We start from the raw sequence: 19,192 nt of genomic DNA on the forward strand, positions 1-19,192 counted from the left end.
CATGACCTTGCGTTGCTTGGCCCCAACAAGGTTGATGGAGGTTTTTGCCACTCGAAACGCAGCGAGAACCGAAACAAAACATAACAATTAAAGCCACTGGCTGGTTTTCGCGCCTCATTTGCATGCAATCGAGGCAGCTGCATCGTGTTTTCCCCCGGAAAAGCCCCCAATTAGCCGGGCTTAATCAACAGCCGAATGCATTTGCTTCCTCGCCTCCGCATTTTTCGCCAATTCTGCTTTGGCCTAGAGCATAAGTCCCAAAATGCTTCTTTCGCAGCCGGAAAAATGGTTTGGTTACCGGTTTTACGAGCAATCTCAGCCACTTTCCACGGACTCCAATTCCACTTTTTCACACGCACCTTTTTGGGTGTCTCTTTTTGCTCCCCAAGAAGTGTGTTTGCAAAAATCCAGAAAATTTAGAAATACAATTTTAAAAGAAACAAAAGTATATCTCATGTTTAAACAATGTGTTTGAAACGTAATCACAGGGTTTGTGCTACATTTATTATTTTGATTTTAAACGTTTTACTTTAAGTATAGGTTTACCTCCTTGGTGGGACCACACTTGATAGTTTTTACGGTTATCGCACACACAGGCAATTGAAATACCATATTGGAGAATTTGTGTGCGAACGTTTGTGGCCACTTCCGTTTCCGTTTATGATCAGCAGCTCACTCTGGAGAGTTTTGTGTGCACTTTCGCACACGGCCAAACATAAGTTTATGGCATTGTGTATAATGTAAGTGTGCACAGCGCGCTATGGGGCATTTGGCCTGTTTTTTTTGCAAAAATGTGTTTTTCACAAGTATGCAAAATTGAAGTATTTTAGTATTAATACATTGGAAATACGTTAGACTATTATGTTTTAGCCGGCAAAAGTAATTTTAACAGTGTACTGTTATAATAACAGCTGTAAAAGTCGGCTGTTGCGAGCATATACCAGGTGGCTGCAAAACGCGCAAAATTTAGCTTAACTTTCAAAGTGTTAAAATTTTAAAAGAAGATCGTAAAAGAGTAAAATTTGAAATAGATAATCAGTATTCAGGTTTGTATTATGTATATATATTAATATATTGTTTATTGTGTGCGTCTATTTCTAACAATTTGTACATTTAGCAAGTGGTGTCAACATGTAGCTGTTAGAAAATAATTTCAACTTTGAATAGAGCTATAAAAATTTGTTCAAATTTGTTCAGTATGTGTTTATATCCATGTTGTAGTGTGTTCAATTCCTAACTCATATCAGGTAGTCTCTATGTGCGTTTTTTGCGGTTTTTTGAGAAATTTCATTTTTTAGGGAACAACATCTCGATTGCCAATGCTGCCCTGCTGGAAGTGTGGCGCAAGCAAAAGGGTGTTCGTCAAAAGGAAAATTCTTTTTGCACTTTTATTAGTGGGCATTTTTCTGATAGCAAGCTAGACTTTAATGAATGATTAACGAATAGTAATAATAACGAATGTTTTCAGTCAATCTTTTGCGAAATTGGAGAAAATGCAATCGAAAAATATATGAAAGTTTTTTCAAAGTGGTTAGAAGATCACCTAGTCCTGAAGGTAAAAGAGAAAAATAAAAAGGAAAGGAAATTAGCTGGATGCCCGAAAACGTCATATTATTTTAAAAGTGTGAGTGGCCGAAGACAGCAAGTAGATGAACTCGTATGGGCGCAGAACCACAACGGACGTCTTTTGGGTCAAGCTGCAATGGTAGCTGCACGAAAGCGCGGCCTGCTGGATCTTGCAGACATACTTAAAATTCTTTTTTTTAACCCAGCCAAGGCAAATATAAATAATATCCCATAATATCATCAATAAATATAAAGAGGCGCGTTCGAAAACATAAGCGACTATTTCTTCCACCAGAAGTCATTCAAAATTTGAATTTCAAATGTTAGCTTGCGAATTTGAACCTGACACCGATTCTTCAGACTCTATTAATTGTAAAGACGAAGACGATTATGAATTTGTATACAATATTGAAATAAAAAATTAACTTTAAAAATATAAAATTAAAAAAAAAAATAAAAATAAAAAATTGGGGCGGAGTTGGGGGCACGCCCACTTTTCCAAAATATTCCTGGGGGCATATGTAACACATAAAAAAAAATTCATCCAAATATCTCCCATAGTTTAGGAGTTATTAATTTTTGTAAAAAAAACAGGCCAAATGCCCCATAGTGCAGCGGTTAGGCAAAATGACATCGAAATATGCGCATATTTCTGTGCTATACGAGCTGTGGCCCAAAAGACGCTCCATAAACACAAGCGGTTGCAGTTCGTGATTTGGAAAAGGGACTTGTTAAATTTCAGATTTCACTTGGAGATTGAGAGGTATTCCAAAACTAGTCGCAACATATGTGGGCTTTAAAGGCAGTGCTTCGGTTAAGGATTTTTTTTTTGGAAATTACTGCAAAAGGACGAAGCCATCCTGAAAAGAGAAGCCAGTCAAATAGCAAACAAGACATCAACTTGCACTTTGTCGTTGCACATCAAGCACTCTCATCCTTCGTGACAAGCCATTATTCAACCCCTTGCCGGGCAGTAAAAACTAGTACTTGTGTACAGTCTATTAAATCCTCAAGGATATGAATAATGCTGCTGAGCGTGAAACATCAGTTGCATGTCCTTGGCCAAAGACCCACGCTTAGTCTTATTTCGAGCTTGAGTCCAGGAAGCATATCAAATGATGACGATGGCCACTAAAATACCTCGCATATCTGATCCCCATAAATCTGGCTTTATATTCAATCCATAAATCCAGTTCGTGAATGGAGGACATTAGCTTGATGGCCCACGGTAAATTGACTTTTAGGTTTTGCATATTCAACGGGAAGCCAATTTAATTAAGTTTCCGTCGCATTTTGTTTGGTTTGTTTCACATTTTCCGTTGTGTGTTATTATTTGCACTTTTTTTTCATTCAATTCCATGTCATTCAACCTTAAAAGAACGTGAACCTTTGACTAACCAACACAGCGAGGACATCTTGTTCCTTGTCCTCGGAAGCCAGAAGAACTGTTCCCAGCGGCGTAGTAAATTTGATTTCATTCATAAATCGCGGATTTCCCCTGAGGCACGATTCCTGCCAGCGAGGGGAAACTTATCCGCGCAGCCGCAGTCCTCACTGTACCCAGTTGGGGCAACATAGAATAGTGGGAACAGCTTCGATTGGGGTAAATAGTGGTGGGGAAAGCTGGCTAAGAGAACTTTGACGACTAACTCTCTTAAAATTTAACTGGGAATGGTTTCAAATGGTTAAGAAAGTTGTACTGGTAAACTTTTTACCTTTATAAATTCAGCTATTGTAAGCAATTTTTAGATTGATTTTGATACAATTTGAAGATTTTTCAGGTTTTAAGTCAAAATTTGGTGAATATTAATTTATTAACAAAATTTCTAGTGTTGCCACTTTTGTTTTCAGTGTCCATGTTAACCCCCGAGTCACCCCCACATGTCAACGCTTGGTATTTTTCGCACATCCGCAACTTCAATCTGGACATCGACAGTAGACCGAGACTGCGAATCGCAACTACTTATCTACTCATTGTATTATCACGCTTCGCTGGCTCTGGCGACACTAAGCTGCCAATGGAAAGAGATGGCTCTAGCTGACGGAAAGAGACGGCACGATGTGGGTTAAAAGTAGATAAAGAAAAAAAAAACAAAGAAGTGACCACATTAGAGGCGCTTTTGCAGCCAATTGCTGCTAGAAAATGGAGAAAATCACTGAAAACAAGTGCAAGTAAAACGGAATCATAAATGAAGAAGGGTGTGCATAAAAGCAGCCACGAAAGAGACGGCCAATGCCGAGTGGAAAAGTAGAAAAGGAGAGGAAGATTAGCCGCTCTGGTGACCAGCAGCTGCTCAGGATTTGTTGCGGAGAAAAACCCATAAAATATTTTAAAGTGGCATTCGCAGGTGATTCTACCTTCCTCTTAAAAGCACACACAACAAAAATTCAAGAGATAGAAAGGTGTATTTATATCCGTAGTATTCATTCTAGTAATAATTCACAACTTATTTATTGAAGAGCTATCTAATATTACTTAATCAATATAAATAAATCAATACTACAATACTTTTCCGTTTAAAAGTATTCATTATTTTTTCTTGTGTAGTTCTCTATGATTTATAAAGCTTATGGTGGGATTATTTCATACATTACCACCTGTCATTCAATTGATCTGCACGTGGCTTTCAAAAACAAATAAAAATCCACTGAAGATTTGTCAAAGAGCGGGCTTAAAAATCGACTTTCGGATTATTTCAGCTGGTAAACTAGTATACTAACGAATTTGAAACAAAACATATTTGTAGAACTCTTTAACTTGATGGCAGGCACTATGTTTGCACTAAAGTTTGCACAATATTGACGTTTTCGCGTTATTTGCATGGTGGCAATTAATTTTCCATGCATTTTGCAAGTGACCACGCCCCCCTGCTGCCCTCAAAAAGTAGACAACAAACACACTGAGCGAATATGCGGCCCACGGTGGAGTTCATTCAACTTTTATGCGCTGGAAGAGGAACGCAGGACGAAGGACGCATAAACCAAATGAGTGGAGCCCTCAGCTGTTAGCAGTTAACAGGGTAGGGAATGGGGGGGATGTCAGTGTTATTGGGTCAAGGGGGGTCAAAGGGGTATGAGGACTTTCACCAATTATTTTGAAACAAATTGTCAATAAATGGAACAGAACTTTTAGATTGCTTTCTCATCTCTTTGGTTTCTGTTTTAGCATTTTTTTTGTTCGGTTGCCCTACAGATACATTTTGCTTTAGTTTGAGCGCCTTCGGGGCGCCATCTCATTTACATAGACAAAAGCCCAGGGATCTCATCTCAGCCTTTAACCCATTTCCATTTCTGGTTTATCACTTTCAAATATGCCCCAAGCCCAGCTCAATATCTCCCTGAACAAACTCATTTCCGAATTTTAAACTAAGATCTGGTTGATTTGAAATTAAGTGAATTATTTATACCAAAAACATGGGTTAAGACGCACCAGCTTTATTCCAGCCGCGTCATCATCGTCAACTTATTTTGCCGCATTCCTTTCATTTTTTGATGATTAACCTTTATTGCCGCCTAGCCAAATTAATTCGATTTACGCTTTATGGTCTTGGTTAATTTGCAAACTTTCAAGATGACTTTGCTGCAGCGACAGTCTTTGCGGAGTAAAAACTTAAAGACTGCCTCTTTATCTTGGGAATTGTCTGCATTTCATCCGTTTTATTATAACTTTTGGTACACTTGAACAAAAATGTAGCAAATATTGAAAAAGGGAAATCTTGGCTTTAACAAAAAAATTTGTGTTCAATTTTTAAAAATTCGTAATGGTAATTTGGGTATGAAAATTGAAAGTACTATTTTTTTATCACAAATGGTTTGAATGTATTCTTATTTTTGAAAATCCAGTCGTTTAGTGTAGCAAGGCTTTGGCAAAGTTCTTGCCCACCTTCTGGTGTCTGTTCCTCGGCCATATGTCAATTTAGCTAATATTGTCGACGTTTATGATGAATTTATGTGCACTGCGCTTTTGTCTCACCCGCGAAAGAGACGGCCTGATGGCGCGCGAAAGAGATGGGGCTAGTGGGGCGAGACAGGACAGCCCAGGGCGAACAAAGCCATTAAAAAGCCAGCACAACAATATTACAACCTTAAATGTTTATAAGGAGCCGCCAACAACAATGGACGACAGTGAAACTCAATTTGTACTTAAGCCAGTTCAGACAAGTTGTAAAAATCCAATGTCAGGGGTAGATGGTGCATAAAACACATAACCAACAACTAGCAACTTTTTGACAGCACATTGGCACTTGAACTCCTCCGGCGAAATGGAAAACGCAGACCATTTCCCACTCGCCACTCGATTTGCCTAAAGGGATATATACATATATAGATATATATATATATAGAAGAATCGGATCGCAATGGATACGCAGCAACCTGTGATGCATTAAAGTAGTAAATTAACTTACATGCCTACTGTACATACCATACAAATATTCCAACTTAAGACCTTAACTTGTCAAATAGTCTGTTAACTGGGATTAGGTATCATGCTAACCGCTTAGCCCAATAAAATTTGATTTATTTTACACATGCTCCCCTGACGGACAGAAGGCAATCTGTGATTTGAGTGCCCATTCCCGATCGCTTGGCACTATCCCACGTCCATTGTCGGTTAGCCCATCAATGTCATCATCATCATCATCATCATCATCATCATTTTCATTTTCATTTTCATCATCGCCGGCAGTCAAGCGGATTCCATTTCTCTGGGGGAATCTTCGCAGCAAATATTTGCCGAGGTAAATGGCTGTAATTTAATCTTCAAATTTGTTTCAATGAAATTTTCCAACTCTGGTCCGTTGTCTTGGCCCTTTTCCTCTTTTGTTTTGATTTAACCCACACCGTTGGTCTAACTTTATTTATATAGTCTTGTGTATTTATTTAGTGCTCTTGCGATTCGATTTTCGGTTTTGCTTCTGAAATTTGTACACCAGGGCGGATGCGTGATGCACTTGCATCGCATTGCCTGTGACACTTTTTCCATTCCATTTGTTTGGTGAACGGCTGTTGTCACTGAAAGGGACTACCTCAATGGAAAAGGTGTTGGGCAAAAGGCCAAGGAGGCCATTTGTCTTGCAGTTTGTAGCGTTCTTCTCTTGGTCTTTAAATGTTCGATTTTTCACAGCAAACTCGAATAATATTCGTAATATTAAGCCAGAAATATTACTTGCAAGTCTTAGAAAATAGCAAAAACTTTTGTTTTGAAGTTTTTCCTTGGTTTTGGTTCGAATTTTTAGAAAACATATAGCATACCTTTTAGGGCATCTCAGTTTTCTTTGTTTCCTGCCCAGTTTTCCGATGTTTGCTCGAGCTTGCCACGGTTTCCAGGGGAAAAGGACACGGTGGTCGGGAGAAACGGGAGGGCCGAAGGCCACTGGGGTCCTGTAAATGTCGCAGTCGATTTGTTTGCGGGCGATGGGCGCAAAGTGGGTGGCTGGGGCCCTCCCATGCCCATTCCAAGGTCGTTTATGCTGGTTTTGGCATTCGGAGTAAAATACGCGTAAAATGATCGGAAAATCTACTGCCAACAACAAACACTCACTTCTGTGATTCTGTGATACGTGAGTGCATGTGGGAGTGTGTGAGTGTGTGTGTGTGTGTGTATGTGTGTATGCGAGAGAGTGTGTTTATTTCATAACCCACAAAAGAGCAAGAACAACTCCAATGGCACCACACACACATACACACGCCAAACGCTTTTATTTGGCACCCACAAAAAGAAACAAAGTGTCAAATTTCATTTTATTTTTACGCCTCTGCCCCTCTCGCTCCCACCACCGCGCGACAGCATGGTGCCCTCCCCTTCGCACACATGACATACGTCAGATTTTGCCCGCCATTTGTTTGTCTGCATATTTTGCGTCTGATTCTCACTACTCTGCTCTGTGATACCCTGGAAAAAACAAACTTGGTAAAACCGTGAGATCCTATCGTTTTTTAACACTTTTATTTTATTGTTAAAATTTAATTAAAAATAGGACCATATGATTTCAAAATATCTAATTTATACACACATATTTTGCAGCTTAAGTCCAATAATATGAACTTTTGAACTTATGAGCTATGAACTTATTATCTTATTAACTTGCATCTATAGACTAACTATGTTAGTATTTCAAATAATGTTAAATAATACCTTTATATTTAATATATTTCTAGGATACTCTACTCATCGATTTAGATTCCCAACCATCCCGCATTTCTATTTCTCATTTGAATTCAGATTTCGTTGCTTTTCCATTGGTGTCGCTGTGCGTTTTGCTTTGCAATTTGTTTTATTTACAGGCATTAAATTGCTCTAAACGTTTTTGCACATTCGCCCACGCATTTCGTAATTAATTTCATGCGTGTGTGCCCAGGAATATAGGCCCGATTTTCTGAGGTGCCGAAGGATCCTCCAACGTTGGTACTCCATCGCCTCCACTAGCCCCCCCCCCCCTCCTTTCCCCCGCAATCGGGCGCCATTTAACCCACTTCTTCTGGCTGGTCCGCACTTTATCATCATTAATTTAACAGTTAAAAGAAAGCGTTGAAATTGCATTTCACTCGACACTCCAGCGCCCGCCCCGGAAAATTTCGCCCCTGGCTACATTTTCCATCTTATTTAATCATGCGCGCATACGGGTTGCCATATAATATCGCCAGATATATTATTTCCCACTTACAGTGGATTTAATCTAAATAAAATTCGCAATAAATTTCAACAAATAAGTATTCATATTCTATTTATAATAAATATCTAAGATTATTGAGTAATAAGTATAAATGGCAAGCCATTTCTTAAGTTTTCGGAATATCTTTCGACGTACTACATATTCTGATCGGACCACAGCCGACTTTCATCTATTCGCCTATGTATACTGTGGTAGCCTTCGTCACTACGCTGACTGCCGTCTACAGTTAAATGGAATAAACTAATTAAATCAGTATACCTTATATCGTTATTATTTATAATTTTAAATGGTTATATAAGCTTTGGCTTGGTACGATCAGTATTGTTTGTTGGGGTAGCCTTCGTCACTACGCAAATAAGAATTTTTATTAAAAGCATACTTTATTATTATACCTTATATTCTTATTATTTATTATTGAAAAACATTCCATGGTTACAGATGCTAAGATCTTATGGTACGATCAACAAATGCATTTTGAGGCCCACCTCCTGATAAAATAAGATCCTGCTCCACAGTGTCCCACATCCTGCCCCGTCGCCCTTCGCCCTCGTCCTTTTTGGACGCTCCTCATTAATGTGCGCCGTGTGCGCTGCAAATTAGGCACGCAAAGCGTTGCCATTAAAAAGGAGCACAAAGGATCCGCGCAGGAGGAAGGCGCAAGGATAGCAACAAACAAAACAAGGTGGGAAAAAAAATCACACAACAAAAAAATGTGAGTGTGAAGAAACATGGGCCGTTGAAAAACGAATCTGTCGCATAATTACAAAAAAATTTGTGTCAGACGCGGGGGGGAAAGTGAAAAGTGGAAAGGAAAAGCGAGACGTCGAGGCTTTTATGTGGAAACGTCTAGACTCTGGAGGATCCAGCTGATGGATGGAAGGCGGTACGCAGCATTGAGGGGCCAGGACGAAGTGCAGGACGAGGGACGCAGGACGCAGGAACAGCCATATGTCAAAGAAAAGCGGCTGCCAATCTTTTATCATTGTAATTGTTGTCGCCATCGATGGTGTAAAATCAATATTTATCATTGTTGTCAAGACACACATACTTAGTCCTGGCAAGCATATGTACGGCAGAAAGGACTCTTAAGATGACACCAGAAGCCTACATAACAATTTAATTAATATTTTCCAAACGAAACGAAAGCCATCCGAGCTGCCAGGAATATATTCATAATGTATTTAATTAATAATGATATAAATAACAAAATATTTAAGACCTAACCAGCCAATCATAACACATAGTATGCATGAAAAATTCCTCGCACGTTAAGTGAGTTATAATCTTGGATTTTACTACAGTAGACACTGCCATAAAGCGCTCGCCATCAAAAGTGGTGATTTCGTTCGATTGATTGTGGCTCTAAAGCGAATCAGACTGAAATCCGTCGAAAATCTGCAACATTTAATGGCATGTAGAAGACGATGATGGGTCAGCAGTGGCACAAATAATAAAAACAACGAAAAGAGCTGGCCGAAAGGCAATTTGGCCATTCGCATTCTTTTTGCCCCGCTTTTTTTCTCTTTTAAGCGTTTTTTTTGCGTCTGGACGAAGAGGAGCATTGATTTAAATTGGCCATTTCATTGCTTCATTATTTGCCCGGCGATTCGGCGAGATACTCAAGTTGATTGTTTGTTTTGTATGACTGGGCGCTCTTTTATTTATTTCTGTATATTTAGTAGTATATTTATCTGGTCGGGATTTATCGAAGATTTGTGGAATTCCCAGAGTCGCGCCACAGACAGGTTAACTTTCGAGCATGGTAGCCATTTTAACCTGATTACTGGCCAAATTGGGTATAACTTTCGAGCCTAGCCACGCGCCTATTCAGCTTGCTAAATTATGCAAATCGAGAAACATAAAAGAAGTCGGGGCCACAACATACGATCGGCGGGTCAAAGGCTCCCCATTTGCTTTCATTTTTTTTTTTTACTCTCTTGTGGGTCCCAACTCGTCTCAAGTCTGTCTACAAATGTGGATTTACTTAATCAAGTATTTATGTTGGCCTACAAAAGTTAAAATTATGTGGTGCCCATGGAGTGGCCTTCGCCTATTCGCGTCCCTTTTCGCCAGAAGACAAATAAAAAAGGCAATCAGTACGCGGACTCTAGATACAGCAGATATCCTGTAATCACTTATGAGTATTTCAATAACTATAATCGATTTTAGTTTGAAAATATTGCGTATACGCAACGTGGCATTTATACATTTGCAATGTGGCTCAGATGTAAGTTGAGAATATCAAATACAAATGTGGTACAAATAAATGTGCTGTAAATATACACTAAATATTTTACCACTGAGCAACTATACTTTTGTTTACATCCAACCTTAGCCATGTGAAATCTAAGAACTGAGTATCAAATATCCAGCAACATAGGAAAAATATATACATGCCGCGTCTGCCGAAGAAAACTCTCAAGGACGTCAACGAAATTGAAAACTTTTTTAATACCCATGGCCGTCGTCGTGGCTGCAGTCAAAGGAGCGAATCGACGGCGCAAATGTGTTAGGATTCGAATTAGTATTAGAATTAGGGCCGCTGCAAAAGGACCCAGCAACGCACATCCTTCATCCCTGCGGCGATTATTTCCAGAACCATTTGGCTAACAGTTTCTGTTTGACTTTACAATTAGCCGGTCTGCATGGGCGCCCTTTGGGAAGTCCTTTGTTTCTGCACGGCTTTCGAGATGCTCAGTCGGTCGAAAAGATGCAATAACAGATGGCCTTCGTAGGCAAACAAAGTGCGTTGCGAAACCTTAAACCTAATTCTGTGGAAAAACAGATATAAGGAATCATTTTCGACACTTCAATCGCCAACAGCAAAAGTAAGAAAATGGTGCATTTTCCAGTGTTTTTTTTTTGTGTTAGATTTATACTCGTACTGATATGGAACGCAGCTTACGGCAAGCAATCCCTTCTATTGTTCTATTGAATAATTGAAGCTTTTCAATCTTATTTAATTAAGCAGTGGCCTGGCACAAGGATGCGTAGATGGATGGACAGGTTTTGTTGGGCGGCGTGTTCAGATTTCGGATCCCTTGGTCTGCTGCCCACAGACATCATGGCCATAATGGCGATTGGGAATTTTGTGAGGGACTGGAATTGTTGCCGGCCGAGAGTTGCTATAAGTTGGTTGAACAAAGTGAATTGAATTTGGATTAAAGCGAACGCATGTGCGTGTTTTGGTTGAGTTTTCGATAAGCACTCGTCGGGCATTGAAATTTCGTTTCTCATCCTCTATGGAAGCCAAACATAGAGCAGGTCCTCCTGGCATGGCAATTAAAAAATAATACACGGCTAGCAAATTGTGGCGCTTTGTCGGCCCTGTCACGTCGGCCAATTCACATCACATCACTACCAAGCCAGGGCCTCAATCATCGGCCCAATGCAGATTCACTTTCGAGCTCCAGGCTTTTCAAACACTTGAGGCTCGGAACACTGGGCCAGGACGTTTCACGTCCTTTTGTAGCCGGTTATTTTCTACATTTTTTTCAATCATTTAAGCTGAAAAAAAATGTAAGCCAAAAACGTAGCACTTTAATTGTAATTCAGCACGTTGAACCAAATATTGATTGGCGGCGCCAGGAGTCTCGCTAATCCTCGTAATTTCTAAAAATAATTCATCAAGAAGCTCATTTAAAGTCCTTTAAATATTAACCCTTACATGTAAAGACACATACAAAATGTAAGCCAAGGACGTATCTTCTTTTAAATATGGCATTTATTGAAATTCGGCACGATGGACCAAATATTGATGAGGGGTAGCCAGGAGTCTCGGTTATCTTCGTAATTTTTGAAAATAAATTAATTATTTGTAATAATTTATGCGTATTGCTGTCCTATATTTACTTTTCAATTATGGAATTAAAATTATAAATTAGTTACTTGACCCACTGTGCGCTGTCAGTGTGAAAATTGCAAAAGGGCACGTTCGCTAGTGAAGCGGACAAGTGCGTCCGCCCCTCTCTCGTCCTGATTGATTTGCATAATTGGCAGACTCGGCGACAAAGTGGATTAGAGTCGTCCGCTCTGGCACAGAAAACACACTTGAGATTTACAATTTGGCCTTTTCGAATGCCTAAAAAACTCATTTGGGCAGGCGAAATTAAAACGAAAATATTTAACCCTTTGGTTAAAAAACAGAATAACAAAGCATGGGAATGTGCGACAAAAAGAGTGAGCCTATAATTAAGCAAGTCGATTTCTTTGACAAGAAAAAAATGGAGTTAGCTCACAAAAATATATAAAATATCATAATTTTCAGTTAACGTTTAAAGTGTATTGTTGAAACTTAAGCTTTAAACCCAATTAATCAAGGATTTCCCTTACAAACTGCCTAAACATACCAATTAAGCAAATATACAGCTTACCAACTGCTTATTAAATTTAAAATTTAATCTTCCCCATTTCCACTATGTAAATCGCTTTTACAAAGCCCATGGCTGCCAACTAATGAAGTGCATAATTTACAAACGATTATGATTCCCTTTGGTTGCCCCTGCCTCCAATGCCACGCCCATTTGTCTGGACGCCTTAAGTGATCAGAATTTGTTGCCTGAAACAGACAGGAACACTCGCAGCAGCCAAGCTCATATCTGTACTACTTAAGCCCAATAAAGATGTGCATATTTTTTAGGCAATTGCCAAAAGTTGGAGTGTACGCCTTTGTACTGATGAAACGCATGGCAGAGAAATTATGATGTCGTTAATACAATTTCTATGCTGGCACGGTTGTGCAGTACTGCATCGATATGAGAAACCCAATGGTTGGGTTCTTACAAGCCCTTAAATCAAATAAATTACATATCAGGATGCGCGAATTCATCAGCACATCAAATTTTCCCTAACAGAGCTCATTTGAGTCTTCTTAACCTTCAACTTACTGTTAAACATGGAAATACTTCGAACCAATGTACATATATGCCTTCCCCCATACGGCAATACCCACTGTTTTCCTCATCACAGTCCTTTATGTTTCACTACACGCGTCCTAAATCAATTACGAAAAGCATAACAACAGCAGATAAGAGCCACGTCGACCATGATGAGCGAGTTGGTATAGCTTGACAAAATTTCTCTGGTTTTTATACCCGTAACTTGTAGAGTACAAGGGTATACTAGATTCGTTGAAAAGTATGTAACGCTCCAACGCCCTAAAGCCGCCAAAACGGTCACTTTCTGAAAAATTTTAAAAATGTTTCTCATTGTACTCAATATTTATTCGATATCCTAGAAAAATTATGAAATTTCGCGTTCGCATTCACAATAGCTGAGTAACGGGTATCTGATAGTCGGTGAACTTGACTATAGCATTCTCTCTTGTTTTTTTTCTTCGCCACTGTGTGTGGGGACACCTGTCTGGCTTGAAGACCTTCTAAGAAAAAGCAAGGGAGACCCCTACAGTCAAGTGCCACGACTATTAGATACCCATTACTCAGCTAAAAAATCGGGCATTCAAAGTGTACCAAAAAAATTTCATCCTACCTCTTTTAGTTACGGACGGACAAGGCTCGTTAACGATTTCTTTTACCAGTTAAATACATAAGTTGCAACATATGTGGTATGCCCCTTACTCTACGGTATGATAACCACAAGCCAGCAGACTGTTGGTGAAAAATCTCGTGGGGCAACGCAAAGTCTCGGCGAAAGTAAATTAAAAATATTTTTGAAAAACGGATCTCAGCAGTTAATCCTTTTAAAAAAGTTTACCTAACTAATTGAGCACACAAATCAAATGGCTGCCAAAACCGCAAGAATAACAAAAAGGCGGCCAAGAAAAATCGAGCAGAGGGCCAAGAATAATAAAGGCTAATTAAAACCATAACAAAGAATAGGCGACAGGGGAAACCAAAGTTTCGGCCAATATAAATGAACAAGATGGGTGAGAAGGTAGAAGACCAAAGCTCTTGCAAAGTAAATTCAAAGTCTCCGCCAAACATTTTAAAAGCTTACACAACAAAAATAGCTTTAAGCACAGAACTTTATAAGCTTTAATTTCACTATATCTATAACGTATATTTGAATTTAATCTCACTGTTAATATACAAATTATTTGCATGAGTTTCATGTGAGTAAAATGACTTGTTGACCCTACAACGTGAAGATATTTTTGCTCATCATAGTTTTTTAGGTCTAGATATCACCGAAAATAAAAACACATAATTTGTAATTTGTATTTTTTTAACATTTACTTGCAGACACATACATACTTTAATAATATTTTAACTTACATACGCTGCGTAATATTCAATGGATTTCTGCTAACTCGATTCACTTAGAGGAGAACTTTTCTAGTAAATACTGCAATAGCACTAAACAAAAATTCACTAACTTAAAAACGATTGATGGAAATATATGATGCAAAAGTTGTTTGGTAAGAATAAGTTCAGAAAACATTTATAATTTTAATTAATAGGATAAACAAAGATAATTTGTAGTTGTCTTAAACATAGTGGATCGAGACCCAAAGTGGCATTCCGAAAAAAAACTTACAAACAAAAAAGAATCGGTTTGTGTGTTGTTTCTGGCGTAGTGTATAAATTACAATTAATTTATTTTTTCGGTTTGTTTTGGTTTCGGTTTGGGGAATAGCATATATATATAAATATATTTCGGACACATTCTTCGGCCAGCTTACGCCTCCTTCTTGTGCTTAAACTTGTTCTTGAGTAGACCGGGCAGCAAGGATGCACAGGCGCAGGCCATCAGGATGCCCATCGAGGTCCAGGAGAAAGCCTCACTCGAACTGGTCATCTTCTGGAGCGTCTTGCCCGCCTGGATGGCGATCACCGAAGGTGGTGCTACGCCGCAGAAGGTACCCAATGCGAAGATGTGCAGCGGCACACCGATGACCGGCGATGCCAGGTTGATGAACCAATTGGGTAGGATCGGTGTCATGCGCAGGAATAGCATATAGTTGAACAAACTGTCCCGGTACTCCTCGACGTGCTTCGACCACTCGCTTGTCTTCTTCGGCCAGAAGTGACGGATCAGACGACGTCCGACCAGATTGGAAAGTGTATAGCATAGGGTGGCGCCCAGCGCCGAACAGAAGCAGATGAGGAACAGGGCGATCGGAAACTTGTACAGGAATCCCAGCAGAATCGAAAGGAACAGCGATCCGGGAATGGCGAATGTTTGCAGGCTATAAATGGATTTCAATTGGGTCAAGGTAACCAGTCGTAGGCGGTTTCATCTGAATGTTGGCTGCCCTTCTGAATGCAGTGGCAACCAAATTTAAAGACCTATTCGACGTATTGCCACATTGATATGTTTTATATGGCAAAATTAGCGAAACTATTAGAGATTGCCAGTATTCTTAGTTTATTTTAGGTCTAAAAACATGTCATGTCACATTGGCTAGCAAAATACGTTCTTTCTTGGAAGCACTGTGCTTGGGATTAAAGACGGATCGTACGACTAGTTGGACGCGTGCTCGAACGTCTGTGGGCGGGTATTTATAGACGAAAAGAGTTGACAATGACACCCCCATCGTCCGAGAATCCCCCACACTCTCGTTCCATCTGGCATCGGACCACGTATTCAACAAATGCCCGATAACAAATGCACGGGCCAATAAAAAATGCTCACTAACACACTGGCGCGCAAGGCTATAAAGTTACGTATGTGCTTTGGCTTTTGATTTTGCTTATAGGTTGCCTCTATATTTTTTTGTTTATTCCTGCTAAAAACACACTTGAGTGCGGAAGAAGAAGAGCAATAAACAAAATACACAAATCAAAACACTGACGACAACAAAATAATGTCCAGCTCAGCTGATTTTCACGACGCAAACAGCAACAAATACAAATAATGCGTCATATAAACGACCAAAGTCGATTTTTAGGCAGCACATTCTGCGTGCACTGGGGTGGACCTTAATACAATGATAAACTTGACGCGCACTGATAAAAACTAATCATTTTAAAATATATTCAATCCACTTTGGTTAGCAAATTAATTTCAAAATAAACTAATGGCAAAACAATTAACATTGCGTATACGTTATTTCATTACTCATACGCGCATTGAAAAACTAGTTTTGAAGAAAATCCAAAGGAATAAGGTCCACTCTAAAGAGTGCAAGTAGTAAGTGAGAGCGGGAAGGCAACCTCAGCGGCTCCCCTGCTTCCTACAGCTATCTCGCTCGCACTTCCCCGTGCTGCCCACGTAATTAATATGCACACTATGTGCTTCAAACGGTGATCGTGAATTAATTAAGGTGGAAACACACACAAACGCCCGACTGACCGTGAATAGTTTGTGGTGGCGGGGTCTTCATTTTTGGTAATCGGGTCAAGGTCACCGCCGGACAATAGAACTCTTTCACTATCTAATCAGTCGGTGACCGACTTTTCATGCCATATTTCGTACTTTGGCTATTTGGATTTGGTAAAAGGATACAATACGTAGGCGACCACCACGCCGAACATCACTTCGAAGTAGTACATGTCCTTGTAGCGATCAAGGACCTTGGCTAGCATCTTAGCATCTTGGATATCACGTGGAATTTTCAAGTGTTGTTTCTCCGATCTGCATAAGTTGGGCAAGAACAAAACCGAGACGAGGTGTAAACACAGTTTATATATATATGTATACAAAAAATACTTCATATATCGGTGGCGTGACTCGATGCGTGTGTGTGTGTGTGTGTGTGCGAGTAAACCCTCTCGCCAGATAGCTCTGTAATTTCAGACATTTTCCAGTCAAAACTGGCTACTCAACTGGAGCTTAATTGAAATATTTCCTAATTTACAAATTTAGATAAGTTTGGTTGATAGGGACTGGTATATGTTATTACTATTTGATTAACTAACTAAATAAAAAACCATTGTTATTTATTGAATACTATACTTTAACAGCTCTTTGTAAATAGTTCTTATCTTTACTGCCCAAAACGCCTCTTGAATGGAAGCAAACTCACGATATACAGATAAGTGTTTTTATAATGCCGTAAAAGGTATCATGATTTGGTTACTATTTCAATTACTTTATAATCACTGTATGCCAATGCGGTGAAAAGGCACGAACACAGAAATGTACAACAGAATAGATAAGTAAAATTTCACAGCATTATCAATAAGAATAATGACTCTGCCAAGGGACTTTAAAAAAGATTAGAGGGATCCGCACTTATGTTTTCAACCCCTTACGATTGCTGATCAAATTTGACAAAAAACCAAGATTATTCGCTGACTTGCTGATTCCATGCAAATAAAATTCTTATGAATTCAAATTGTTAGAAATATATGTACACAAACGTCTTGAACTTTAAACAAACTGAGTGCTTATTATTTTAGTCCCTCACATAACCAGACTTTCAAATAACAATCCGCTTTAGGTAAAGTTTAAAGATAAAAATAATCGTGCGCAAAAAGGTTTTTTTCATGCAAATGACATTTGAGTTAAGTTACTTATTTAACTTGGCTGTTATAGTAAATATTTTGATATTCAAATGGGCCTTTTCTGGCCAATGCAAGTAGTTATTTTCAATAAGAGTTTTACATTCTAAAAATGTAATATCTATGATATTTGAATATAAAAGATACATTTAGAAGCGTAATGGAGATAACTAGCATTAGATAAATGACTACCTGGCATATCTAATCATAGTTGGATATGGTCTAGCTATTTTAAGCGGATCATTAGTCGACATCTCTGCTCGCAAATCAAGCGAGACAAGCAAGGCATACACACACACACATGGAGGCCACTTAACACCTTACAGGTGCACGAATGCGCAGGGGACACACATTGGTGGCGCTTTAACCCCAGAAAAACGCACTTACGCGTTGAGCTCGGGGAATATGGCGTACACATAGCACATGGTGACCAAGCTGGCCACAAATATGCCCGCTACGATGACCAGGGACTTCTTGGTGGCCTTCTTCTCGTCTGCGGACATGGCCTGCTTTTGCGGAGTGGCCTGTTGTTGTTGCTGTTGATTAAGATCTTGTTGCTCCTGTGGCGGCACCTGTGGCAACAGTGGAGTAGCCACCTGATCCGGGGAGTGTTCCTGGAGCGCCTTTGCCCTGCCATTGCGCATTGTAATCCCCTCGTCGGCGGAGAGGGCTAAAAACAAAAAAGGCATGCAGATGTAATATGCATTCGAAAGCAAAAGGGGTGGTGGTGAACAGAATGCACTGACTAAGGGTTAATTGTCGTTTTTGGCTTCACGGGCTGCGCACTAGCTGCGGGTTAATCACCGTTCCTTCGCTCAGCTGATAAGCAAAAACAACAAAAACAGCACACTCACCCACACCACTGCAGTAAGACATTCTGGCTTTGACACGATGTACGTAAGCCCGAGTTGAAGGAAAAATTAATAAGCCTTCTAAATCCGATTTTAATTCACGATTGACTCATTTAGAGTCTAGGCAATTTATCAATTGTTAGTGCTATTTGTGTGTCTATTTGCGCGCCAGTCACAATTTGTTGCTCTTCTCCTTTCCGCGTGCCTATGCGTGTGTGTGTGCGTGTGTCTACAACAATGAATTAAATCAATATAAAAAAAATAGTTGGCTAAAACTGCGTTAACTAGGGTAATTGTTGACTACTGCGCTCTTCGCAATTTTTTTTATTTGTTTCTATTGTTTTTCACTTCAACCGAATTTTGCGGCGAACGATCACGCTTAAAAGTGTATTTAAAATAAATTAATTTCATAAATTTCCGTCACGACCAGTGTGGCCGAAGGCGCTGTGTTGAATAAGTACAAGCTGAAGAACACAGTTATCGCACATATACCAAAACTGAACATGGTCTTCTAATAAAATCTGGTCATATTTAGCGCCCCTTTTCAGTTTCTTTAAATTTTATTTATATTTTGTAATGTTATACGTAAATACAAAATGTGAGTGTGTGCATAAGCAAGTGAAGTACTTTTTTGTATCTATTAACATAATTGTGCCCTTTTTTTTGCCAAAAGACTTTATTTTTATTACCACCTCCA

The 19,192-nt window shown here is 39.3% G+C and overlaps 1 protein-coding gene across 1 annotated transcript; it reads right to left on the bottom strand.

Annotated features, from left to right (window-relative positions):
- Positions 1–14,763: 14,763 nt before the first annotated feature.
- On the bottom strand, positions 14,764–18,936 carry LOC117147617 (transmembrane protein 41 homolog). The gene is made up of 4 exons (XM_033314574.1): positions 18,499–18,936; positions 18,032–18,314; positions 16,647–16,775; positions 14,764–15,387 (listed from the first exon to the last, which is right to left on the bottom strand). Exons 1-4 carry the CDS (start codon positions 18,518–18,520, stop codon positions 14,877–14,879), a joined length of 945 nt encoding a protein of 314 aa, XP_033170465.1. The 5' UTR covers positions 18,521–18,936; the 3' UTR covers positions 14,764–14,876.
- Positions 18,937–19,192: the final 256 nt, after the last annotated feature.

The sequence above is a fragment of the Drosophila mauritiana genome, chromosome X (assembly GCF_004382145.1).
Source record: "Drosophila mauritiana strain mau12 chromosome X, ASM438214v1, whole genome shotgun sequence".
Classification (NCBI taxonomy): domain Eukaryota; kingdom Metazoa; phylum Arthropoda; class Insecta; order Diptera; family Drosophilidae; genus Drosophila; species Drosophila mauritiana.